The sequence below is a fragment of the Hoplias malabaricus genome, chromosome 2 (genome assembly GCF_029633855.1).
Source record: "Hoplias malabaricus isolate fHopMal1 chromosome 2, fHopMal1.hap1, whole genome shotgun sequence".
NCBI classification, from domain to species: Eukaryota; Metazoa; Chordata; class Actinopteri; order Characiformes; family Erythrinidae; genus Hoplias; species Hoplias malabaricus.
In genome coordinates, this window is record NC_089801.1 from 9110116 (window position 1) to 9137693 (window position 27578).

The window sequence follows — 27578 nt, forward strand, 5'->3', positions numbered from 1 at the left end:
TGCATATGTTTGTATGTAAATTCAGTTGTTAATGGTTTATTGCAGTGTCTGGGGTCATTTTCACATTGTCAGAAAAAAACAAAACAAAACATGTATCACTAAAAAAAAAGTAACATGACAGGAGAAGAATGTTTTTACTTTTTACATACAGCATGAGCATTACAGGAGCAATCAGCCATTACCTACATTCTCTAGATGATACATGCTCTAGAAGCAAATGGCTGGCCATTCTAATAGATCCTTTCTATTTGTGAAATTCCTGTGTCCCAGTTAGTCATGAATACATTATAATCCTTTTTTTAAACATGGCTGCACCAATGGGGAGACATGCTTTATGGTGCATGATGCATTGAGGGCCTACACAGCAAACTGATGGAAAAAGGAAAATAAATAATATTCACTTTCAGAAATATTATCTGTTAATTCTGGTGGTAGGGCAGCACGGTGGCGCAGCAGGTAGTGTCGCAGTCATACAGCTCCAGGGACCTGGAGGTTGTGGATTCGATTACTGCTTCGGTTGACTGACTGTGAGGAGTTGGTGTGTTCTCCCCGTGTCCGCATGGGTTTCCTCCAGGTGCTCCGGTTTCCTCCCACAGTCCAAAAACACACGTTGGTAGGTGGATTGTCGACTAAAAAGTGTCCGTAGGTGTGAGTGTGTGTGTGTGCGTGTGTGTGTGTGTGTTGCCCTGTGAAGGACTGGCACCCCCTCCTTCACAGGGCAACACAGGGTGTATTCCCGCCTTGCACCCAATGATTCCAGGTGGGCTCTGGACCCACTGCGACCCTGAACTGGATAAGTGCTTACCGATAATGGATGAATGAATGAATGAATAATTCTGGTGGTCAAAAGTTTTGCTGATTTAAAATCCCCCTGTGATAATGTATTAAATCCCCCCAAAGACATATCTGTTCACCAAAGTTATGTATTAAGAAATGGCTTAGATGTAATACCTTCACATTCATTCAGTACATGTGAATCTATGAATACACACATAGTCTCGGGTTCTTTAGGTTTGTGATGTAAGAAACCCTGTCTGAAATTGCCTGTTTAAGGCTGTTTTTGGAACACTGCAGTTTCAGAACAGAAATGCTCAGCCACGATGTTCACTGTTTATTTTCTTTATCTGACATCTTCTAGCATATTAAAACACCACCTAGACATTAATAAAAAGTCAAAACCTTCAGTGGAGTGGGTCTTTAATGATATTTTTATGCCGGGAACATGATGTACTGGGCTCCTGTTGGTGAAACTGTGGTGAGCAGCTGATGTATTCAAAGGTAAATAGATGAAAATGGGGGATGATTGCCTTTCTTTGACAGAGCTGCTGCACTGGGCATATTTATGTTTAATGTTTCATTATTTATCGTGACGTCGGCGTGCCACGCGGTGGCCTCGTGACGTCAGGCGTTGCCATGGTTTCGGGTTAATCTGCATTAGCAGCTTTGCTCCCGTCCATTGCTCTCGCTGTATTTTGTCTTCGCTGGTTTTTCGTCGGTGCAGATTTTTGTCCCCGACATTTTGCACCGACACCAGGGCTGTTTTCACTAAGCTAATGTCCGAATTCTCGCGGCCGAACGTCTCGTTTGTGGCTGCTTCTGCGCGCTGAGCTTGCGGGTGCTTGGCCGAGGGGCGGCGCGGCTACGGGGCCGTGATGGCCGAGGACAGCGAGTGGGTCGCGGAGAGTATCGCTGGATACCTCGGCAGCCCCGAGTGGATAATTCCTGTCACAGACTTCATGGAAAATAAATGTTCAGGTACCTTAAATCCACCTGTTCTTATAGAAAAATCTCTTATTTTATAGAAAAGATTAATGTTTTATATGTTTTCTGTAATTTGAGGGGGAAAAATACACAGCAGAGCTGAAGGTACCGCTGATGTGAGTTAGCACTGTTAGTGTTCATAAGTTAACCGTAGTTTAGGGCTTAATAATGTTATTTAAAAGAAGAAACCCTAATTTTATAATACTTATAGTCAGTGTTTGTTAGGAAATATGAACTATGCAGTCATATTTAAATGTGTGGCCTGTACACGTTATGGCATGTCTGATGTATTTCACCATTCAGTAATATTTTATAATTTCCATATTGTTACAATGTTCATCGTCGTCATCATCATAAATAAATGCATTGCCTGCAAAGTAAACAAAATGCTCAACAGTATGAAATCCATTTGATCATGTTTGTCAGCAGTGTGTCAAATAGAAGAGAAAGAGTGAAAGGAAGGAATAAACAAAAAGCTAATTTTGAGAGCCCATAAAAGTGCTGGACCTTCTTAATATTCTCTTCTGATACAGTCCAGTGTTTTCAGACGCTAGATGTAATGTGTACAGAGGAAAAAAACCTGTGCTGAGCTCCATACAGCATGAGCTACAGCAGAACCATTGAGAACTAGCATTTATCAGCCTTGAAGCTGTAGTATGTTTAGGATCTGTTTTTCTTCTGGAATGCTAAACACCACAAGGCAGCCATGGTATAAAAGTTATACCAGCAGACCTGGGACTAAAAAAGACAATAGTTTATTTCCCTAGACCGACAGGAAACATTGGGGATGGGGAGAGTGAAGGAACTTTCTCCTTCTTCAGCATCCTGCTGAAGTGCCTTTCAACTAAGCAGCTAACCCCAACCTGTTCCCTGGGTGCTCCTGCAAAAATAGCTGTCCACCGTTTCAGGGGTGTTTGTGTGTTTTCAATGCCACTGATGGGCTGAAAGTAGAGTTTCACCTTCTCCAATTGGATTTTTAAAAAATATGATGAGGTTCAGATGCTTTTAAAGCAGAAAAGATTTTAACTTAACCCCTCAGAAGCTTAATGTGACAGGCTGAAACACGTTCACCAATACTTTTTAATGACCATCCACTTTTCTAGCAATAAAGTGCCATGTTTTGTTTGTATTTGTCAGAATTTCTCCTGTTGCACTGTTTTACAGAATATTTTGGGTGAATTTAAGAAAACTGAAATATAGAAAGCTATAATATAGGAAGCATAGTATAGCATTTGTTGGCCGATTGACCGCTAAGTATAGAAGAACATCTAATCAGCAAATAAAGTTGACAAGATTGGGTCTGCTTTGTTTACATCAAGTCCATTGGAACATATTTTCAATTAATAAATTTTCCATGATACTAATTGGATATGTTTAATTTCCACTCAGTGTTCGATGACGAGGAAGAAAATAAATTAACATATACAGAAATCCACCATCAATACAAGCAATTGGTAAGTACATGACTGAAAATGTACCTCAATCATTTTTTGACTTCTTGGACCATGTAGCTTATGCAGTTTTGAGTGAAAATATTCAATCCCATGCATGTTTTTTTTTTCTTAGGTAGAGAAGCTGTTAGAAAGCTACATGCAAGAAGTGGGCATTAGTGAACAGCAGTTTCTGGAGGCATGCTCATCTCCCATTGTCAGGTCGAAAACTTTGCAGGTGAGCATAATTCTCTGAAACAGCTGTTTGTGCATGCTGGATAACATGCCGCTACAAGTTACTGAGACATTGTTTTGGAATTATTTTGAGCTAACATTTTGGGCTAAAACATACTAGTCAACTCAGTTTGGAGATTTTTATAAAGTAACATAATTGTAAAAAGGCAAATAAATACACCTCAAATCAACATTTTTCCTTTTTTATGTCATCTGAGGTTATATCTTATATCCAGCAAGTATGTCAAGTATTTTGAACTTTAATGGTTGAAGTGTTAATATGGGGATTCCCAAAATAACAGCAGATATTGAGCCAGCTTTTCCCATTGGTCTCAGCAGTGAACGAGATAAAGTGTCAGTGACTCAGGTAAACCCAGTATATGAGATTAGAAAGGTAGTCCTGAATTGGGTTACTGAGACAGAGGAAGCGGCTTTGGGGAGCTGTTGCTTTCAGGACAGTGACACAGACCCAATCTGCCCTTTGAGACTTACCCTTGCTTGAAAAAGCCTCCACGTGTGATTAGGTTACCAGGAGAGACTGAGAATCTGGGTTTCGGACCTCGAGCAGAGAGAAGGCTATACGTCTGACCCCATTAGAGGACAGAACAGACAAATTCTTCACAGAAGAACAAAAAGTTAGCGTGTCAGTGTGGGAGGATTCATTTCACTTTTGTTTTAATGGTGTTTTCTTCTCTTCAATTTTAAATAAGGTCTTTGTTTTTGTACCATAAGCATTTACATTTCAAAGCAGTGACTTGACACTGTTCTTTCTCACATCTTTGATTTTTACTGAGGCAAGGAGACCAGAAGTATAGAATGGTTATTAAAATGACTCAAACTTGCCACTGACTGACTGACAGGTTACCTATTGTAGCTGGTATTTTAACATTTAAATGCTTCAGGCCTTTTAAGCCTTTGCTGCCATATAAAGTTTCTGGATTTAACACAGTTACAATAACAAAACAGAAGCATGTCATGTGCTCTTAACTGACAAGTAGATTTTGACAGATTTGAGATTATTTAATAGGAAAACAATTGAAACAAGAGTAAAAAATATAGGTAATTTTACATAATGCTCATTTTAACAATGTTAAAGTTAATTGTATTAAAGTTAAAGGGATAGTTATGTTAAAAACAAATTTGAACCATGAGCTTGGTATCGTGAAATTCCGTTACTTGGTATTTAAAATAATATGAGTGCAAAATTAAAGAAATGTTCTGATATTAAATATGTATTTGGCAGATAAACTACATATTAAGTGTAATTTTGGTGTGATATTTCAGACTAATTAGCCTTTTTTTTCTTGACATCTCACCCTTTTTTTTGAGAGATGTCTTGAGCTCAAAGATTGCAAGCTTGGTGTGTGCTTTGCTGTAGTTGGTCTTGCTTGTGAGCAGCCGGATAAAATGTGTCAAAGCTTTATTTCTGGTGATGGTCATACAGAACAACAGACACTTAATTGGGAAAGGTTCTAGGAAAACAAAAGTGTTTTGCTTCATGCTCAATTCATCAAGGCGAACTTTAGCTTTGCAGATTCATGAAGCTTGGAAGTGTGAGCCTGTAGAAAATACAGAGTGGAACTATGCTCGCTTTTTTCAGAATTATTCAATATGTTTACACAACAAACTAAGATGGAAGAACTGCACATTATCAAACTTTAAAGACTTGTCTTGTGACACTTGTGAAACCTATCTACAGAAGAACTGAAAAAAATATTCTTACCTCTAATGTACCTTTGTACCATGTCTATTTGTCCATTCAGTAGCTTTTTCTTGCTAATGTCGGCTTGCTCACATGGGGTTAATAATTTGGTTTTAATACTCAGTGTCTGTAAAGTTGCTTTGTAAAACCATCAGGCTGTAAAATCGCTATATTTGACTTGACTAATTTGATATGTTAGTGATATAAATGATGGACATTTTACTCTATTTCCTGCTTTTATTCCTTATTTTTCCCACCTCTTCCCAGACTCTGTTCCAGCCAGTGCTGGCCACAGATGACTTCCAGATGTTCCGTTCTCTGATGGTGCAGAAGAACGTGGAGCTGCAGCTTCAAGCCTTGCGCGTCATAAAGGAGAGGAACGGTACTCATTATTTATAATGTTTCCTACAGCAAACACTCTCCGACCTGTGTCAGTGCTTCTCTGTACTCAGTGTAAAACTGTTTTGATGAAAAATACATTTTCATTGTGAAAATGTTATCATAAATGTACACGAAAAAAGTTCTTTAACTTTAAGGAATCCAACTTTTAATTCTGCATGACTTAAATGTTATTTGCGCTACTTCCCTTTAGCAATAATTATGTTATGATTGTTTCATAACCCTCTTGTATTTCTTGTTTGAATATTTTGGCTCAGAATACACTATTGGATGTGTTGTTTAAAAGCTCTAGCATCTAGAAATTATGTTTATTCCTGTGTTGAATGGCTAGGTGCACTTCCGGAGTGTCTGACTGATGGTGCTGATGTAATGAGTGAGCTGGAGCAGCAGGAGATGCAGATCCTACAGGAAGTTCTTAAGTAAGTTGCTTTCTCTGTCCTGTGCGAATGAGGGTGTCGGAGCTCTTTTCATCAGTAAACACTAAGACAGCACATGTTTTTAGGGCAATCAATAAGCACAGATCATTATTTTGTGTAGTTAATTATGATTGATCACAGAAATGTAGTAGTTTTTCGATTTTAATATTTTATTTTTATAAAAGTTTTTATTCACTGTTTGATTTACCACAGAAACTCATTGAAACTGTAATTTGAGTTGTTTAGTTTTGTAGTATTTTGTGTAATGCATTTAGCTGTCTCCTGAGTTTGGAGACATTTCCACCTTAAGTGATAGGAAATAGCAATTATATGTCTATATCACCCACCTATAGAGCAGGAATAGAGCAATCCTCAATTTGGTTTGTGAATTTTAATGTTTGAGGTTCTCTCTGTTGTCCAAAAATCTCCAGTTTTTTTTTACTCATTTATAAACACATTAAGCCAGTTTTGGGTACACAAACAGATTGGAGTGCTAGCAAATGGTGAGCAAACATCTTCTGAATTTTAGAAAAAGTTATAAAATATGTAAAAAAAACAACAAAAAAACCCTCAAAGCTGCCTTTGTTGAATGCACTATATTTCGAGTGTGCGCACATTGAGTGTGTTTATGATTGTGATGTAGTATTAATGTCCCTTCAGGATGGTGATGTTAGTGATTCTTTGTACATTTGTTCACATATTTGTTTGTTTGCTTGAAACACAAGACAAATCTGATGTTTTTGTAAAAACCTTTATAGAATCTTTATATCTAACATAAAAATGAAATGCGTTAAAATGTTAACTATTTTCACAATGTGTGACTTGTAAGACTTCCAAAGTAAAATCAATCTCCGGCAGCAGTCTCTACTTCTAAACACTGCTGTAATTCATCTAATGCGATTGGTGCAATTCACACTAAGCCAGGTGTATAAGACTGTGTGTGTCTATGGATAGTTAATCTTATTAGGACTTCACTAATATTGGTCTTTTGGATTCTCACTGAAAGACTATTGAGTAGATCTTTTAGCCTTGTTTTAATCATTTTCTTACACACTGATTCTGTTGTATTATCTACACTGATTCCAGTGGCCTGTCCATATTTGGCTGGATGTATTCTAATTGAACTTAATAGTATGCACTTAAAGTTGCTGTAAGTTGTATCAGCTTACATTTCTTTAGCATTCAACTAGTATGCTTCTGTCTTGCGAAAGGGCTGTGTGAAAGCTGTTCGTTTTACTTCACATATTCTTTAGGAAGCACATGAATTTTTGCCTTATCAATGATTGTTTTTTAAAAGATGAATGGTAAAATCTTCTTCCTGTTTTTAAAAAATAAAATTGCCCTGGTTTAGCACCCTGGATGCTTCTGTGTAGATTATTTAAGAAGCTAATAGTAATGAAGTCCATTAAGAGATCATGGTACGTGTCAGAGCACTGATCAGAGTTTTAGCATCCTTAAAAAGTTTTTGGACCTACTTTATATGTTAAAACTCTTTTAAATCGATTAAATATTTATCTGTCGATGAACATCTCAACTGTCAAAAGGTGCTCTTCTTTGCTACATAAAAGGTAAGCTGACCTGCCCCGTTCATACCTACAGATCTAAAAATACATAGTGTTACATAACACTGTTCTTAACCCCGGAATCTTCTTGAGCAGTGGCTCTCAAACTCAGACCTGTAGGTGTCATTATGTGATGAACGCTGTGGTTTACCTGCTCTGCCATATTGAGACACTGAACTCTGTACAGATGAATGTTTGTGAGGGAAGACGTGAATTGTAATATTTTTAAACTCCGTTATGTGTATTTATAGCAATGATTATGTTTACAAACATCGGTTTGTGAAATGTTTTGATTATGCTTCTCCCTGCAGACGATCTAAGGAGGAGTATGAGCTGGAGATGGCTCGTAGGGAGCAGTTTGAGGAGGAAGTGGGCTCCACATCCACCAACTTCTGTAAGAGGCCTGTGAGAAATGGCATTGACCCTCAGTCCCCTGCTCACAATCCAGCCAAGCCAGTTAACGGCGTAAGCAGTGTATGTCCACACGGTGCACATGACATTACACTGTTTTCAAATTTACCCCAAATGTAATCAGTTAATGCAGCTAATAGAGAATCCAAATAGCATGCCAATGAACATCATGCCTCCTGCATTACTAATTCATCACACGCCAACCTAAAACTCAGTATCTTAATGTCTCGGTCTCAAAGTCAAATTGTTTAGCAGTATGGAATAGAATTAAATATGTGGTTTCTGACAGTGCATGGTATAGTATGAACTACAGTTTGTGGCTTACAGTTTAAAGAGATATTGTAGCATCTACTTTGCCAATACTTTTGTTCAAACTTCAGCAAACTCTGCAGAAAATGTCATGGTTAATCTACTGTCTAATCTAATGTGGTCAAAAATCCTTTAAATCCTTTAATACACATTAGTAGGTAACACTAATATGTAAACTGTTAGTAGTTTGTTGTTTGATGTGTTGATAAATTTATTTTGGATTATTTTTGTTTCATGTTTCAACTGAGAGTGCACTTTTTACAGATTGTCTTATGGCAGCACTTTTTAAGTAGTGTTTTCATTATCAAGCATTCTTGCTGAGTCATCTGGTTTTATTTTTGCTGTGCTGTGAATGAATAGTAAAAAGAAGCTTTCTGTGTGTTGTGAGTGCCAAGAAGTTTAACTGTTCATTGTGTTCTCTCTGTTTTTTGACCACGTACGGCATTGTGTGTACATTTTTACATTGGTCGCATCTGTCTGTATTTATTAAAATGAAGCAGTTATTTTTTCATTTCTGATTTACAATAATCACTTTAATTATGGCTTTTCTACTGTAGTCATGATAAGTTACTTGTGTATTTTACAGATAAACGGTGCTTCATTAAAGAAAGAAGGGAAGTCAGGAGAATCAAACTCCATGGTCTCAGGAAGCACTGAGAGGTCTTCAAGCAAAATACTTCCCAAACAGTCAGGTAAAAGAAAATTATTTTCTTCCTAGAGGATTCTGTATGGGTAAAATAACATTTCACTGAACTCTGTCCACCGATAACATATACTCATCCGTAATCTGGTCATTGACTGCACTACATTCTCTGTATACTATTTTTACACTGTACATAATTGTATATTATATTGTCTTACACATATTCTGCACATTCAATTAATGTAAACATATCCAACCCTCCTTTGGTAATCCAGCCTGTAAATTAGCTATCTGTATGTCATGTTTATAGTATTTATATATCCATTGTATATCATGTTTATAGCATTTTCTACTCCATCTGCACATCATGTCTTTCTCCCCAAACTATATTTATTATTTTATAATATATAATATATTTACATGTATATTTGTCCATATTCATGTCTATATCTTCTATATATTGTACATTCTACACTTACTGCTTACTGCACTCTGGTTAGATGCTAATCTATATTTCGTTGCCTTGTACTTGTACATGTGTAATGACAATAAAGTTGAATCTAATCTAATCTAACATTTAGCCAGCGAAGCTTGAACACATTTATAAATCTTAATAAAAATTAATAAAACACTTCTAATATTATATAATAAAGAAGCACTTTAAAAATGTGAAGCTATTTTGAACAACAAACCAACATACTTTGCCCTGTGAAGGACTGGCGTCCCCTCCAGGGTGTATTCCCGCCTTGCGCCCGATGATTCCAGGTAGGCTCTGGACCCCCCGCGACCCTAAATATTGGATAAGCGGTTACAGATAATGGATGGAAACCAACATACTGTTAGGTGCTTTGTATATTTCTCCTTATAGTAATCAAGATGTTTAGGCTTTCAGCTGTATATATATAGATATGCCTTCTCAGTAAGCGTGGTGCTTGTGTAAAATTAGATATAATCACAGTAAATAAAAAGAAATACTAACATAAAACAAAAAAGAATATAAGATAATATTTTCTCTATAAAGTAGTAGATGTGAGTGAGTTTGCAAAACAATGTTTTGTTCAGAATCTTCTTGATCGCATGAATTCGTTAAATCAACAGCACACATTATTTAAAATCATTATTTATTAAAAGGTAAAACTAGGTATTGGATGATTACCTCAAATAATACTGATTCCACGATGAGATTTGGAAAAAGTTAAACCACTCACAGAATATCACACTTACTGTAATAATGTTATTTGGTTTTATTGTAATGTTGGGTGTTTTTTGTTATTTGATTTTTTGTTTTTTGTTTTTTATGCACACTACTGTAAATAGTTAAATATATTAGTACCAGTGAGTCATCTCATTCAATGTTTTTTTTATTATTTTCTACATATTAAATGAATATGGAAAACATTAAAAAAACATTAAGGAACGCATATGGAATTATGTAGTAGATAAAATTAGCCACCTTTTGCTTTGATGACAGCTTTGTACAAAGTTCTCTCGATCAGCTTCATGAGGTCGTCACCTGGAAAGGTTTTCAGTGAACAGCTGTGGTCTCGTCAAGGGTTAATTTGTAGAACTGCTCGCCTTCTTAATGTGTTTGAGACCATAACTTGGGTTGTGCAGAGGTAGGGGCTGGTACACAGTTCTATGCAGTGAATAGTCCTGTTCCACCAAAGGCTAATGAGATGTGTAGGAAACATGGGACGTCTCTCAAATTTGATGAAAAATGGAAAACCTTTATTACAGCAAGCAGTTGCAAGATACAAAGATGTACCATGGATTCAGCGGAGCTGGACTGAACATTGAGCAGTAGAAAAACACAGCATATATAGATTGACAATACCGCCTTCCCCTAAGCTCCTCCTGAAGGATGTGATGTCAGTTCTGTCTGAATACAGACTATGTGTATATACCACTCAAGTTCTAACTCAGTGGAAATTGAGTTCTGTCACCTTCATGTTTAGACTAATTCCCTTTTGTCTGTGGTGGTTGTTGATTACTCAGTAATAAACTTCCTTTGATATTGATTAGGTCTTCTGGTCCCACAGTGAGCTGTTGTGGCTCTTCCTGCTTTGCCTGTTCATATGCTAAATAAGTCAAATGGTCAACCTATCTCTAGAAAGACACACTGGTTTGAAACATTTATTATGATATTAATATTGTTGATTGTAGCAAGGTAAGCCAGTCACATTTGGGTCCATGCTGTAATTTCTTACAGATGTGTCCAAACATTTGACTGGTAATATATATACATTTTTTAAAGAATTTGGAGAATTATTTTACCATATAAAATTACATTAATTTATATGGTATAGTAATTGTAATTACAGTATTTTAACCCCTTAATATGAGTGAAAATTATTGATTTTATTGTTTTACAGAGAAAAATACTGTAGAAACCAAGACCCTTCCAGCTGTTCGAGCACCAGTCAAAGGCAGTGTCCCACAGACAATTCCAAAGGAGAAGACTTCCAATCTAGCTGCAGAGAGCTGGCTAGATGAAGCTCGAAAAGAAGCTGGCATCTCTAAACCTTTTAAAGTGAGATTAAAGGAGTCAGACTAAAGCCAACACTTATTGACTACAACACTTATCTAGTGTCTGAGGAATCACTGTCTTTCTCCCTCTCATTCTCTCTCTTTTTGTTTCTGTGGGTGAATATAGGAGTTAACGGTAGCCCAGCAGGAGCAGCTACAGCAGAGAGCAGAGTACCTGAGAGCACAGAGGGACAAACTGCAGGCCATGAAGAAAGAGCAGAAAGCCAAACAGGTTTCTACAGAAGACACTCCTGCAGCTCCTGCCACACCTTCCACCCAGGTAACTAGCTGGATCTTATAGTTCTCATAGTCCCCCTAGTGGTGAAGACACTTGGATCTGCAAATCTAAAGCCGTAGTGGGAGACGCAACAAGACTGGGCATGTCTACTTTGACCAGACTGCCTTTGGCTGCATTAATAAATTGTTTCTGTCATTTCTGCACTAAGGAGACATTTATACATGGAGGGATCAATTTATATATAACCTACTTTAATGTGTATTTTAATAAGCTCTATGGTGAGACAAGAACTGTTGGCTTTTCTGTGCCTGTCCTTATCATATCTTTTGTGTCCTCCTCTACTGCATCCTTAAGGAGAATGTGCTGAAAAGGCATGGGGTCTGTGCTAGTTCAAATGCATCGCAGTCACAAACTGCAGGCCCTGTGGCTCATAAGGTGATCTATACAGCGGTTTCAGTGTTAAATGAACAGATGAGTTAGACCTTATTAATGATTCCTATCCCCACCCACAACCTCCAACAGAAAACTTTCTGCATTAGAGGTGGGTGATACCGGGAGATACAGGAGCGGGGTGGAGGGGTGCTGCTCCTCGCAAGTTGACGAAGCGCGCGGGGGGTGGATGGGCTGCTACTTGCAACTTCATGAAGGGGTGGCACCTCTCCTTGCAACGTGACTACGCGGGGGGAGAGTGCTATGCACTGCCTCGCACACAGACTTTAGTGGCAGAGCAGCGGGAGAGAAAAAAGGCTTGAGTATCGATCTTTGTCCACGAGTATTGATCAATACCAATACCAGGGTTGGTATCGATTTGATCAATCCGCCCACCTCTACTCTGCATTAGCCGGCCTACTTAGTGCTTTAGTTTCTCCCTCTGTTGTTCTCAGTTGTAGCCATAGTCTGTATTGCAAGTTGTTTTTTTCTGCCTCTAGCACCTATGATTCTGATAATGTTATTATAATGTTGCATAAGCACATAAAAAATCTACAGTGATGGCTGAGCAAATATGGCACATTGTTTTTATCACAATATTTCCTGTAACAGTACCCTCCCAACATTTCTCCAGAAATAAAATATCTTTAAAACTAATTTGCTTTCCCTTTGCTGCAGAAAGTACCTCTTTGTTCCTGTTCATGAGACTAACAATGAGTGCAGATTTGACTGAGCTGAATTACATAGGAACTGTTCATCCTCTCACTCATTAATTTTTCATATGATGTGAAAACAAGCCGAGATATAAGTGCAGGTGATGAGTCAGGTCCACTTGTGAAATCATGCTCTAGCCCACCAGGCCTTGTTTACACCCTAATGCCAAAACTTGGAATTCAGAGGCTTGCTCACCAATAGTTGCTCATAAATGGAGTTTGAGATAGAACAGTGGGTGCATTGCCCCCTCTTCTGACCACAGGGTATTGTTTAAAAACTACAAAGCCTGGAATTAAAATGAAATAAACTAAATTATTATTGTTTAAGAAGAGAAGAATGATGTGTTTGTTTTGCTTGATGATTTTTTCTAATATTGCACTGGACTATGCACCAATTATCAGCATTAATGTTAATATCCCTTTTGTATTCTTATATTCTATATATATATTGCTTATTTAACTGCAAATCATGCTTTTTTTTACATTTTATTTTAATTTTAAGGAGATCTCTGTCGAAGAAAAAAAGAAGCTGCAGAAGAGGAAACATTTGGCAGAGAAACTAAAAGAAGAGGTCATCAAGAAGTGATATTTTAAATATTCCCCCTCTGTATCCTGGATTGGGGAGATGTTGTACAGTAGCAGTGCTTGACTGGAATAAATCCACAGACGGATAGACTGAGTGCACTACGCAGTGTTGCAACAGGAAAAGTGCTTTAATGCTGGAAAAGCAAACATTATTCCACACTCCTGACTAGTCTTCGTTGTATGATAATTGATGTACTACTGACATTATGTAATCATGTGTAATCATGTTAAGATATATCTTCTTTAATAAATGCTATTTTGTATATGTTTGCTTTTATACTTTTTTGTCTAGCTGTCTAGCAAAAATGATTTCAGAAATGTAAAACACCAGTTATGTTGCAGAGGAATGTCCTGCATGCTAAAGGCATTTCAGGGTTTCAGATCTTGATACAGAATGAGTTGAAATATGTGTAAATGAGCAGAAGCTATTCTATGGTTCCTGGTAGCACGATGTTTATGTCTGCAGTGTTTCACCCCCATGCAGCTTTAATGACTTTTAAAGATGTGACTGATTTCAGAAATAACATTTTCAAATCCATGCCCATAAAGGGTTTTTTTTTGTCGAGATCACGCCCTTCATTCAGTCTACTGTAAGCAATGGCGCCCTCGTGTGTTTTCATTCTGTCTTGGATGAATCTCATGATATTACTCTGTAAATATTTGGCTCAGTAGAAAAAAATTGGTCGTTTTCTACAATATTCCAATGAAGCATTTTGATTATATAAAGTGGAATGAATAGTTTTTAAAAACAAATAAATCAAGGTATGAAACAGTATGAACCATGTTTATGCGTCTAGCACCTAAAGTAGATTTTGGGAGAAAAAAAACCAAAAATGTGCCATAACTTTTGCTCACAAATAAACAAGTAACTGTGCACTAAAATGTGAATGTTTTAATTTCTGTAGATGATGTGTAATTGAGTTTAAAATAAATAAATGGGGAAAAAAGATATGTATATATCAAGCATATAACAGAATGGAATTAAAACAATAAAATACATTTATTGTCATTGTACAAGCAGTTTTTATGTGTGAACATTTGAATGCAGCCAGTTTTTGTTTCAAACATTTTTAAAGAGTTATTAGATATTTGTAGATTTATATTTTACAGCTGTGAAACACAATACACATGATTTACAACAAATTCAACACAGGAAATATACTACATATCAATTTTAAAAATATATTTTATGTAAATACCAGAATGTAAAAATTATATTGGATAACAAGAAAAACTTTCCTGTATTTTCTCCCCAAATACATAAAACTGCATTACTGCCTTTAAAATTGAACATATTAACATTTCAGTGTGTTGCTAGATGACATATCATGAGCAAAATGATCAGTGACATGGCTGAACATTTCTGCTTTGAAACTTCAGTGTTCTCAAACTGACAGATTCAGCCATGGTTTCTTACATCATAAACCCAAGAAACCAATTTAGTCAAATTGCAGGGCGTGGTTTCCAAGTTGCAGGCGAGTTGTGTAATAACGTGTAAATATTTAATTTAAATAGGGTGACCAGACGTCCTCTTTTACCCGGACATGTCCTCATTTTTAGACTTTAAAAAATGTCCGGCCGGAATTTCACAAACATCCGGGATTTTGTTTTTCTAGAGCTTACATAGAACTTCGAGAAGTTTCGTTCACAAACTAGTCCCGCCCTCCCCTACTCCGATTGGTTCACTTGAGTGAGAAGGGGGCGTGGTGAAGTAGCCTAAAATCTTCTGATTGGACGGTCTGACTGTAGAGCTACCGTTATTGGTCGATAACCTTCTCTGTACACATTTAATTGGTCAGTCTGCACGTCAGTAGTCGTTAACGTCAAAGCTCATGTACCTATACTCACCTCGAGCAGCTGTGCCGAAACGTAAATGTAAGCTCTCGGATGAATTAAAAAAGAAATTCCCATGTTTTGTGCAGCAAATAAAGTTGTAAAGGACCTAAAAGCACACATAGGTTAAGGCTAAGCATTCAACGGCAGCGACGGGCGAGAGTTCATCACCCCCCCTTCAGATCTGGTCACCCTAATTTAAACAACAGAGAAACGTTTTAGGGGTTTAATCAATACCTGTAGTGGGAATTAAAGGAATATGCGGGTGAGTTAAGTTTAGACCTCTTATGGATATATTTTCCCATCACAATGAAAGACTACATCAACCCAGTCCGTTTGAACTGCGTATAATGAATGAAGTGAGGTCTCTGTTGAGGTTGATAGGAACTAATGTCGCGCGCTCTCTGCAGCACGGCACCAGTCTACGCGTGCACGCGCCTAGTCCAGTCAGAGAGGAGCAGGGGCGTTTGTGTGGACCACGTGACGGATGGCCGCCTCCTGCTCCTGTTGTGTTCATGTGTCACACTAAAGGGACTCTCTCTTCTCCGCGTTACTATGAGACTCTTTCTAAGACTCGGCCCCGCGCTGCGGCTGAGCTCCCGCTCCTGTCACCGCAGCGTGTGGGCGAGCCACGGCACCGAGAGGAGAGCCGCGGTGGAACTGGGAGGAAGGTGAGAACACACCTTCAGAAAAAAACACTCTGGATCTGTCCCAAACCAATCACTGTAAGGAGGAACTTGTAGAGCAGTATCACTCCTTCACTCTCCAAGAGCCGAGGAGCATCTACATAGAGCCGATGAGCCATAACATTGCTCATTGTTTCTACACTCACTGTCCAGTGAACATATATGTGCACTTTGTAGTTCTACAGTTACAGACTGTGGTCCATCTTTCTCTGCCTCCTGTTCTATAAATGTCAGGACCCCCACAGAGCAGGTATTGTTTGGGTAGTGGATGTTTTTGTTTGGTGGATGATTCTCAGTCCAGCAGTGACACTGGGCAGCACTGCTGTGTCTGATGCACTCATACACATCACTCCACATTGGTGTCACTGCAGCGCTGAGAATGATCCACCGTGTTGACTACTGAAGAACAGAGTGAAAGGATGCTAACCAAGTCTGCAGATGGACTACACTCTATAATTATATAATCTAATTATAATATAATAGCCATATAGTTTATGGGCAGCATGGTGGCTAGCCTGTTTGCCTCCTAGAACTGGGATCTTGGGATCAAGTCCCATTTGAGTGGAATTTCCATGTTCTCACAGTGTCTGCATGGGTTTCCTCTGGGGTCTGTGGTTTCTTCCCACAGTCCAAAAACATGGAGGTTAGGCGAATGGGCTGAAATCTGAGTCTGTATGTGAATAAATGTCTGTATGTGTTCATGCCCATGTATGGATTGGCACTCTGTCTTAGTGAACTAGTGCCCGATGCAGTCCTCCATGTGGACGATCTTTCCTGGTTGAGAGTATGCCGTACGTGTTTGGCTGCAGCTTCTTGCCAGTGTGTGTGTGGATTGACTGTTGGATGTAAAGCGTCCTTGGGTATCTAGAAAAGTGATATATAAGTGTAACTATAAATAATAATAATAATAATTTTTTTGCTGTTGGCTCTGTAGTGAGATTCCACCAAAAGGTAAATGTGGCTGCATGTGTTATTTCTTTTTGACACATTCATTCATTATCTGTAAACGCTTATCCAGTTCAGGGTCGCGGTGGGTCCAGAGCCTACCTGGAATCAATGGGCGCAAGGCAGGAACACACCCTGTCCTTCACAGGGCAACACAGACACACACACATTCACACACACGAGTCACCAATCCACCTACTAATGTGTGTTTTTGGACTGTGGAAGGAAACCAGAGCACCTGGAGAACACACCACACTCCTCACAGACAGTCACCCGGAGCGGGAATCGAACCCACAACCTCCAGGTCCTTGGAGCTGTGTGACTGCGACACTACCTGCTGCACCACCGTGCTGCCCCTTTTTGACACATTATTTTTCTCTATTCTTTCCTAGAAAACTTGAAATATCAACAGGGAAGCTTGCCAGATTTGCAGATGGATGTTCTGTTGTGCAGGTACAACTTTTTGTAGATATTTTAAAGACTCTACTAGATAGACTGTGTGCATTAAAAATGATTAAAAATGACACAGGTGCATGATGTCACATAGGTCACAGGCTTTACTGTGAAATATTACATGATGATTTTGGTGTCACTAAGTATTAATTTGAACATGCTGACTCAGTTCATGTGGCTTCTTGAAATATATATTGCCCCACACCTACCCCTTACATCAGGTTAAAAATAATTTATTTGCTAATGTGTTGTGCACTTTTGAATTCTGATTTCTAGCTTGGAGAGACCTCAGTGATGGTCACAGCTGTCAGCAAAACAAAACCATCACCATCCTATTTCATGCCCCTCGTGGTACGTTCTGCTGTCTAATAAATTTTTTTACAGACTAACAATTTTCAAAAAAAGCTCTTGAGAAAACTTGAGACTTTTAAAGACAGAATTAGGATTTGGACTAATGTTACATTTTCCCCATTTGGAGGCTGTAAATGTGCAGAATTAGTACACATTACAAAAATACACAATCTTTTTATATATATATAATTTGAACATTACATGTATCTGTCTCTCTATTGAATCAGGTTGATTATAGGCAAAAAGCAGCAGCTGCTGGAAGAATCCCCACTAATTACCTGAGGAGAGAGATTGGCACAAGCGACGTAGAGATTCTCACCAGCAGACTGATAGGTCAGAGACAATGATCGTTCTTCACTATTAAAATAAATCATTCATTTCCATAGACCAGGTTCTGAAGGATTTTCTTTAATAATAACTACATTAATATATAATACTGTAATAATAGCTAAGATATACTCTCATATATTTAGAATGTGTCTCTCTCTATTGTATCTTTTTTTCACTCAGACCGATGCATCAGACCCCTCTTTCCTTCTGGTTACTACTACGACACACAGGTACAATACATTGTATTATCAAACGTGTCCAGCCACCCCTTGGAATTAATGATTAGTGGGATTGCATTTTCTGTATATGCTCTCCATTTAATACCTTTTTGATTAGACGTGTTTGTGATCCAGAACTAATCATGCATCAGTGCCTGCTCATGTTGGTCAACCGGAACAAATACTCACAGCAATATTCCAGTTACTGCAGCAGAAACATGAAAAATCTTCCTGTTATTTCACTTGATTCCAGAAGACATTTGGAAAATATTTATGTGACCTAATGTATGATAAAACCCTTTCTACTCGTTTTGTCATCAAGGTTCTGTGCAACATTTTAGCTGCTGATGGTGTCAATGACCCAGATGTGCTTGCCATTAATGGAGGTAGGAAAGCTCCTTTTGTTTTCAGGTGTGATTGTTCACTGACTTAATTTCGGACAGTTTCAGTAGTAGGCAACGTGATGGTATTTATTGTTATGACTATGAATTTCATCATAGTCATCATGAATATTGTCCGAATATTTACAGTAAACAGTGGCCTCTGCTTGTTGCGGACACACTTGCTAATAATACAGACTTTTATTTAAACAAATGATAACAAAATAAAGACAGACAGACTTGGATCACACAACAGCATACTTAGACAAACAAAGACCTAAACAGGGAGACTTAACAGAGACAGAAAACTTAAACAGAGACCTAGACTAAAGAGACAGATACAGATTAAACATAAGAGGGAACTAGACAGACAGAGATAGCTAAAGAGACAAACCTTGACAAAGAGAGCTAAAGCAGACTATACTTGAACACAGAAATAAACAGAGTAAAGACACAGACATGAGACAAGAAAGATACAAAGACTGACTTGGAAGGCATGAGAAACAGACAACAGACAGACCAGAGAGCACAAAACGAAGGTGGAATGTCCAACACGAGGAAGAGAGACAAGGGAACTTAAATACACCACACAGATAAGGGACACCTGAAACAGATAACGAGTGGGCAGGGTTACAAATGACACTGACGAGGACACTGACAAGGAGGAGGAACAAAGGCGGGACTAGGGCGGAGACATGGACAATAACAAACAGAGCCATGTGCTAAGTGAGCACATGGGGGGGGGACAGACACGACACTACAAGGGTGTGACACTCAGTATTAAATTTCCATTTTTAAATCAGGATATCTATAATTGCCTGTTTATTCTGTCTTAGCATCTGCTGCTCTCGCCCTCTCTGATATTCCTTGGAATGGACCAATTGGTAAGTCTTTCAGTCAAGTCCACGAGTCTGGATATATCATAGCCATTTTCCCTTAATCAGCTTGCAATACATAAATGTTTATGTGTAATTATATTGTTACACTGTAATAATAACACCTAAGACATTTTATGAGTCACATTACAACATTCACAAAGACATAAATGCTATGATATCATATTTAATATTTACTTGCCGTTCTTGTCCTTGTGCAGGTGCAGTGCGCATTGGTCTTGTAGATGGAGAATTTATTGTGAATCCGACCCGGAAGGAGATGACCTCCAGTACGCTGAACCTGGTGATAGCAGGAGCTCCTTCTAGCCAAGTCGGTTAGTGTGGGATTTTATTGGATAACACTGTACTGTCCCTAACCACACCAAACATATTGTGTGCTAATAATGCTGCCCTCTTTGAAAAACATGTAAGCCTCCTATATTTGGGGCTTGTGGATGAATGTTCAGCTTCTTAAAACTACCATTATGTATAAAAGTTTCAACTTTGTAATGGCACACACTTGTGGAGAACTTTGAACTAGCTACATGTGAGGGTGTTACTACAGGCCCATTAGGTGCTGTATATCTGCCGTAATCACACATGCCAGCGTTATTGTTTTGTTTGTTTGCGCTTGTACAGTACCTACTCTCCCCAATCTGTCTGATTTTTACACATGCCCCATTTAATACACATCATATGTTGCCTTAATAATAGAACAGATAACAGACTACAGCATTAACGTTGTAGAGTACAACGAATAAATATCTCTCTGTGTTTTATCTGTTTCAGTGATGATGGAGGCTGCTGCTGAGAATGTGTTGCAGCAGGACTTCTGTCACGCAGTGAAACTGGGAGTGAAACACACACAGCAGATCATCCATGCCATCCAGCAGATGGCCAGAGAGCAGAAAGTGGTCAAGCGCACGCCGTCCAAACTCTTCAGTGTCCCAGCAGAGATGGTAGAACACGTACAACAGTAAGTCAGGCCCGTTTTTAAGTTAGTCAGTCGCTACAGGGCCCTACAGTACAGTTAATATTGTTAACAAACAATGAAAGCTAATATCTTATATAAAAATGCCCAAAGATCTGGCACATCCATTTTATAGATAACTGTATGATCCAACATTTTCAAAACAACATAAGCACAATTCAAAATTTGATGCAGGTCGAGGTGAGTATTTGATCATTATGTCCTACATTTTACACAGGGCTGACAGATAGGGAATAAGCTTGTATTGCTTAAATTCATTAGAATTGAAGCTGTAGTGTTAATGACTGACCATGTCTTGGGTGATCAAATGTATTTGGAATAAGAGGAGAATTGTGCAAATTAGATTGTTTTGCAGAGCTGCTTATTTAAAGCTTGTAAGTAAATCAATGCTTTTAAAAGTTACTTTAATCACTGGCGCATATGTCTAAAGTATCCTGTCTGCAGTTAATATTGCCTTGTTATAAAGTTTAATACATTATATTTGCAGATTGGCCAGTGACAAAATTTATGCAGTGTTTACAGACTTTTCACATGACAAGGTAATTCAAGCATTTGTTAATATCTGCTCGTTTATTATATGTTATATGTTATATTCTTATATGTTATATGTTTATTGCTCGTTTTTTTCTGTTGCATGTATGTGATTGTATATATCTGATCCTGCAGGTTTCTAGAGATGAAGCTATAAACAAAGTACGGCTTGACACAGAGGAAAAAATTAGAGGTGCTCTCACTTAGGTTTCATGGATTTTACCATCTTGCTTCAGTTTAGATTTGTGCCATAATTATTTATCTATTATCCATTATATATTTAACAAAATCGAAATGTAGTGGAGCACTTATTGTGTCTTATCCTATCATTGAATTGCTGTTTTATAGAAAAATTTCCTCAAGCTGAAGCTTTTGAAGTAATTGAAGCATTCGATGTGGTGTCTAAAGACATTTTCCGTGGTCTAGTTCTCAATGAATATAGAAGGTAAGATTTTTCATCTCATGTATCTCATGCCTAGATAGGAGTTATATTTCATCCAATACAAGAGGTTGTGGAACTGTGTTGTCTGGAGTGATAAAGCTTGTTCCAATATATTTGGAATTGATTTGGGTTGGTGTTTGTGACCCAGAACTTATCATTCAAAATTATGACCAAACCGAACAAGCCTCATGTAGTCGTTTTTGTTGTTGTGTTTAAGGTGTGATGGAAGGGATCTGACATCTTTAAGAGACATCTCGTGTGAAGTGGACGTGTTTAAGCCATTACACGGCTCTGCTCTTTTTCAGAGAGGTCAAACACAGGTATCTTAAGTGTGCAAGTCGATATAGAATACTGTGCAACAGTGTAAGATTACTTTTGATAAGTTGACTGTAACTGTTACTTCTGCAGGTGCTGTGTACTGTAACATTTGACTCAATAGAGTCCAGTGTGAAACCGGACCTTATAACCACAGCTTTGAGGTACATCCACCAGTGTCATTATTTTGAGCAAATATGAGTGCACGCTTTACTTAAAATTATTACAATCAATCCAGCTGAATTGAGTCCTTCGGGTTTATATTCATATCACTACTACAACAGTATTCTGTGGTGAGGACCTCAGGCCAAAACTAAGGCAACAGCTTATGATTATGAATGTATATACATTTTAAATGTCTGATTTTCCATTCTTCATGAACAGTGGGATCAAAGACAAGAATTTTATGCTTCACTACGAAGTGAGTATTGCCATCTTTCTCAGTACTGACAGGAATAACCTTTAGGCTTAAAGGCCTTTAGTTAGTGTTTAAGGTTTGTAAGGACATTGATACATTTCTACACAATATTTTCCTCTCAGTTTCCTCCATATGCAACCAATGAGATTGGGAAGATGGGTGGAATGAACCGAAGAGAACTTGGCCATGGTAAGTAAGAGGTTTATTAAGCTCTGCTTCTATATTAATTTTGTTTTTGAAGATAGTCTTTAATTTATATTATTACTGATAGCATCTTTCATTTATATCCAGTACGAATAGGCAGTGTGTGTTGTAGTCAGGGGTGAGTAATTGTGGGGTGATTTTTATCCTGTATGATTCTACACTGTGCTTGTGTAAATAGTCTGTTATCACTATAACTATTATAATATTTATTATAATTGTTGCATGTATATCAAACTAAAAACTCCTCTAATCTATATGCTTCTGTGTGCGTAGGGGCCCTGGCAGAAAAAGCTTTGAGACCAGTCATTCCTAAAGAATTTCCATTCACCATAAGAGTAACTTCAGAGGTGCTGGAGTCCAACGGTTAGTATTCTGGTGGAACAACTGTAATGCTTATTATTAGTGCAATTTTAGTCTTTAGATATGTGACATATTTTTACTTATGTTTTTTATACTTTTTATAAGCAAGAAAATGCATCTCCATATATTGTTGATTAATGATGTTAATTTTGTAGGGTCGTCCTCCATGGCATCAGCGTGTGGAGGCAGCCTGGCTCTAATGGATGCAGGTGTGAACAGGCAGGATTCTATTTAAATCATTCAGACATTGGAAATAGCTCATTCTCTGTATTGAAATTAGCCACGTGTCAGCTGGTGTATTATCCATGTACATGAACAACTGTGAGCAAGCCCATTTATTCATATATTTGACTACTAGACATGCAGTTAAATACGTGTTTATTGGAAGATAGAAGCTGGAAGTGCTACCATTTAACCCAGTCTGTCCTAATTATACATTAGAGAGGTTTTGTATTTCATATTTAGCAGTGCTCTTAATTGCAGCAATCGCTAAATACAGCATCATTTGTTGACCAGAAACTTTTTTCTTAATGTCAATTATTGCAAAAACGTAATATTTTAATAACAATAATAGCCTGAACACAAGTGCATAATCCATTGTGTTCCACATCCTTAATTTGCCAAGCAATAAACGCTGTCAAACAAGTATACACCTACACAAATCAACAAATGGCTGAGATGTATAGTTTCAGTGGAATGAAACGCTTCAGACTTCTCATTCTTATGACTACAGTTAACTATTTCCCAATTAATCCCAATTTTTACATTTTTATGTTTTAATACTAAAAACATCCCCTTTTAAATGAACATTTAATGCAGATATTTTGGAGTAAATTTCTGCTATATCAATTTCCACCTTGCTTTCTCAGGTGTACCGATATCTTCAGCAGTGGCTGGTGTTGCTGTGGGTCTGATATCCAAACCCAATCCAGAAAAACCATCTGACATTCAGGACTATAGATTATTAACTGACATTTTGGTAAGTGTTCTTACAATCCTGTCTATGTAAACCTCTTTACACCGCTTGGCACCGAACATGTTAATGTTCTTTAAATTGTGTTTTTCTATGCCCAAAGTGAATGGATCTTAAAGTAGCTGTGTTCAGTGATCCAACTTTAAGTCATTTGCTTTTGAAATGTAAATCTAATTGTTTCTGGAAATTGTAGGGAATTGAGGATTACAATGGAGACATGGACTTTAAAATGGCTGGAACAAACAAGGGAATCACAGCTTTACAGGTGAAGTGGAGCACTTTCACTGCATGGGAATTGTTTGTGTCTTAGTGCAGTTTTGGAATTGGAATTGTATTTTTAAATTTTGTGTGCTATTTCCTAGGCTGATATTAAAATACCAGGCCTTCCTCTGAAAATTGTAATGGAAGCAGTTCAGCAGGCAACAGGTACTTAGTGATAACTGAGTAACAAACTGGTTTACAGATTTTAATTATTGCAATTGAAATATACACCTCACTGCAATTTTCTTTCAGTGGCAAAGCGAGAGATTTTGGCCATCATGAATAAAACCATTTCCAAACCAAGAGCCTCCCGGAAGGAGAATGGCCCACTAGTTGGTATGACATATTGTGTATGTGCTTTTTGTTCTTTAAGTTCCTGTTTTGTGCTTTATTTTTTTAACAACGTCAAATCATTTTCCTCAAAAGAGAATGTCCGTGTACCTATGTCCCGAAGAGCTCGATTTGTTGGTCCAGGAGGACATAATCTTCGCAGATTACAAGCCCAAACAGGTGAGCAAGCACACAATATTAGGGTCTATGTGAGTAGAACATCAGCTATTTGGGTTTAGGATTGTTTATTGGAGTCATTTAGGAGCTAATTGTTATTAATGGCTCAAAGTTGGATGGTATTATGAATAATTAACAAAACAAAACTTTGGAATTTAAGTTTTTTATAAGGTGACTAATCTTCAGCTACAGTTTTAATTTAGAATGTACAACAACTCCTGAACATTTAAAATCTTTCCTATTAGTTAAAAATATTTTGCTAGTTTGATATTGTTGTAGTTTCTAAAGTTTATTTCCTTCTATGCAGGCGTAACCATAAGTCAAGTGGATGAGGAAACCTTCTCGATTTTTGCTCCAACGCCCACTGCTATGAGTGAAACCCAGGAATTCATCACTGAAATCTGCAAAGATGATGTATGTTTAAACACTTGCTGAAATGCTTTTATTTTGCAAAAAGCTGTTTTGGCCCTATTTTATTTGTGGCTAGAGACAAATAAAAACACATTATGTAATGAGTTTCGCTTTCTCATACAGCAAGAACAGCAACTTGAATTTGGTGCAGTTTACACAGCAACCATCACAGAAATAAGGTAACGTTGATCATTTATATCATTTTTAAAATATATTTCATCATGTATATACTATTGTATTATACTGTGGGTGGCAGTTTGCTCCCATCACCCTCTCTACCCTTATCTATTCTTTCTTTCATCTATTCACACTAAAATCCTACTTATTTTCTGAATACTTTCATACCCTTTAAACTATGTAGTGTTTTTTCACTCTCTTGAACATTGTAAAGCAATCTCGGGTTTGTGAAAAGAGCTATGTAAGAGTAACATTATTATTATTGTTATTATTAATGCGCCCAGTGAATCCGGGTAGGCTCCGGACCCACCGTGACCCTGAACTGGATAAGCGGTTACAGACAATGAATGTATGATAATAATAATAATAATAATAATAATGTAATTGTTATTAATGATAAATTTTGCTGTTTTTTCTTCCAAAAAACTGGACAGGGACATCGGAGTAATGGTCAAGCTATACCCCAACATGACTCCAGTGCTGCTTCACAACTCTCAGCTGGATCACAAACGGGTACACCTCGCTCAAAAAACACATATCTCAGTGACCTTAATGCTGTACCTCTTTGTTTCTGAACTCACAGTCCATTCTCCCAGCTCCACCCTGTTCATTCTCAGAGCTACCGTGATAGCCCATTTGATTAATGTATCCAAATATACTACAAGAATAGTACTGAGACTATAGTTCCCTAATATAATTTTAATTGTAATTTATTTATATAATATTTTAATGTATTTATTTTTTAAACAGATCAAACATCCCACTGCACTTGGACTAGAGGTTGGACAACAGATCCAGGTATAATCTATACATATGTAAAAAGATCATGTGTTTAGAATCAGAAACAGAAATAACCTTTACTTCATTGTTACCATCCATTACAAAAGTTCATCAAATAATTACATGTACAAAATTTCTCCCTCTCTTCTCAAAACAACGCTCAATGATTTATAGTTTTTAAAAATACATTTTTTTGCAGTGCAAGAAGTGACATTTTGATTTATTATAAGAAGGCAATTATGTTTGTTTTTTTCATGATCTCTCACTGTAAATTCCATAGCATACTAAGAGATATGTCCTTTTATTTGCATTGTACAGGTGAAATATTTTGGGCGTGACCCAACAGATGGCAGAATGAGGCTGTCACGTAAAGTACTCCAGTCTCCTGCAGCTACAGTAGTGAAGACTCTCAGCGAGAGGCAGAGCATCAATATGGGAGCAGCGAATGGTCAGCAGGAGAGTTCCTCCTGACCCAGTAACTGCTTGGGGGTGTTTAGCACATGTTGAGTAACAAAACTGGACTGTGTTTCTTTATATGTGCTCAACACATCTCACCAGTCTTCAGAACACATCTACAGCAGTTAACCAGATTATGTTGGAAGAACCTAGAGAATTAATGAGGATGTTTGGGGGGTGATGCTTTATGTTGTGGTAAAATACTCCATAAATGATTATGGAATTGGAGAAAAGTATTTTGTTTATGTGCACCTTTTTTAAGAAATAAAAAGTAATAGAAATTAATATCAGTACTGTGGTGAAAACTACCCTTAAAATAGTGAACTAATACAGAACATATATAAATATGCATACAAAAAAAAAATATATATATATATATATATAAATTATCTATTTTAAGAATCTTGGTGCAGATGTTATTTGGGTGGTATGTTAGTCTGTTGCGCTAGTACTAGTGGATCAGACACGGTATGTAAAAAAGTATGCAGAGCAACAGATGGACTGCCCCTACAGTCAATATAACTTCTAAGAACTCCTTTATTGTCAGTGGAGCTGTGAGAATGCACCATGGGTATAGAAAACAAAAGGTGGTTGTAATGATATGGCTGAACGGTGTGTGGTCATAGGGGTGATGAAATGAAGAATAAGTATAAAAAAATATAAGGTGGTTTTAATAATCTGGCTCACTGGTGTATTTGAGCTGCTCTTGACCCATATTATTTGCGCGGTTTGGGCACCGTTGGCCGCCGTAGCCCCTCTCGGGAGACCCCGCAGCTCAAAAAGCGTTTTGATTGATGTTGTAAAGGAGAAAAGGGGGAGTTCGGCTCATTTTACTGAACCGATTCTCTCCAACCTGACCTTTCAGATACGATTCAATGATTCATTTTGTAGTGTGGAGAAAAGGTTTCAAGTGTACGCTGTTATAAATGGCTCATATATATATATATATATATATATATATATGTTCAGTTTTCTTGTTTCCCCCTATAATAGCCACTTATGTTTTTGTAGCAAAACGTTTTTCCTGCGTTTTATATATTCAAAGTATTATTATTATTATTATTTTGCTATTCCTTTAAGACATCTTACTCTGTATTGTGCCCCATTAAAAACACAAAGTTATAAAATGTAGACATAGAGATGCACTGTGATTTGATTTGAGGGTTATTGAGCTAAATTGAACAATTCTGTTTTTTTTTTGCAACACCCCAAAGGGTGACAACACTTGTTGATATTTAAGATTTACAATGATAAAGCTATTTTAACATGGAGTCAATACTCTAATTCTGAGACTAAAGTATATATGGATAATTCAGAAAATAA

At 37.5% G+C, this 27578-nt stretch overlaps 2 protein-coding genes across 3 annotated transcripts; both read left to right on the forward strand.

The window, feature by feature from the left end:
- Window positions 1-1422: 1422 nt before the first annotated feature.
- cfap36 (cilia and flagella associated protein 36) lies at window positions 1423-14326 on the forward strand. 2 transcript variants are annotated; one of them, XM_066660313.1, is made up of 10 exons: window positions 1423-1755; window positions 3151-3215; window positions 3328-3429; window positions 5395-5509; window positions 5858-5945; window positions 7816-7978; window positions 8811-8916; window positions 11240-11397; window positions 11521-11673; window positions 13276-14326. In XM_066660313.1, exons 1-10 carry the CDS (start codon window positions 1653-1655, stop codon window positions 13357-13359), a joined length of 1137 nt encoding a protein of 378 aa, XP_066516410.1. In that variant the 5' UTR covers window positions 1423-1652; the 3' UTR covers window positions 13360-14326. The 2 variants fall into 2 exon arrangements, with proteins under 2 accessions (XP_066516410.1, XP_066516411.1); XM_066660314.1 differs by having other exon boundaries at window positions 7816-7969.
- Window positions 14327-15596: 1270 nt separating this feature from the next.
- Window positions 15597-27259, forward strand: LOC136683466 (polyribonucleotide nucleotidyltransferase 1, mitochondrial). The gene is made up of 28 exons (XM_066658996.1): window positions 15597-15862; window positions 17215-17275; window positions 17552-17626; window positions 17854-17959; window positions 18137-18186; window positions 18497-18560; window positions 19391-19438; window positions 19651-19764; window positions 20219-20405; window positions 20908-20959; window positions 21087-21144; window positions 21300-21396; window positions 21611-21713; window positions 21802-21872; window positions 22093-22129; window positions 22249-22315; window positions 22604-22693; window positions 22846-22899; window positions 23560-23669; window positions 23857-23928; window positions 24026-24089; window positions 24177-24260; window positions 24351-24434; window positions 24739-24845; window positions 24966-25021; window positions 25454-25532; window positions 25770-25817; window positions 26118-27259. The coding sequence occupies exons 1-28, from the start codon at window positions 15747-15749 to the stop codon at window positions 26268-26270; spliced, it is 2307 nt and encodes a 768-aa protein (XP_066515093.1). The 5' UTR covers window positions 15597-15746; the 3' UTR covers window positions 26271-27259.
- Window positions 27260-27578: the final 319 nt, after the last annotated feature.

Excerpts from the sequence above, each read along its gene's own strand:
- cfap36 (XM_066660313.1), top strand. The coding sequence starts at position 1,653 with ATGGCCGAGGACAGCGAGTGGGTCGCGGAGAGTATCGCTGGATACCTC. Across the intron at positions 5,510-5,857 it reads CGTCATAAAGGAGAGGAACG|GTGCACTTCCGGAGTGTCTG; the intron begins GTACTCATTATT and ends TTGAATGGCTAG. Across the intron at positions 11,674-13,275 it reads CTGCCACACCTTCCACCCAG|GAGATCTCTGTCGAAGAAAA; the intron begins GTAACTAGCTGG and ends TTTAATTTTAAG.
- LOC136683466 (XM_066658996.1), top strand. The coding sequence starts at position 15,747 with ATGAGACTCTTTCTAAGACTCGGCCCCGCGCTGCGGCTGAGCTCCCGC. Across the intron at positions 21,397-21,610 it reads GTTCTCAATGAATATAGAAG|GTGTGATGGAAGGGATCTGA; the intron begins GTAAGATTTTTC and ends GTTGTGTTTAAG. Across the intron at positions 21,873-22,092 it reads CTTATAACCACAGCTTTGAG|TGGGATCAAAGACAAGAATT; the intron begins GTACATCCACCA and ends CTTCATGAACAG.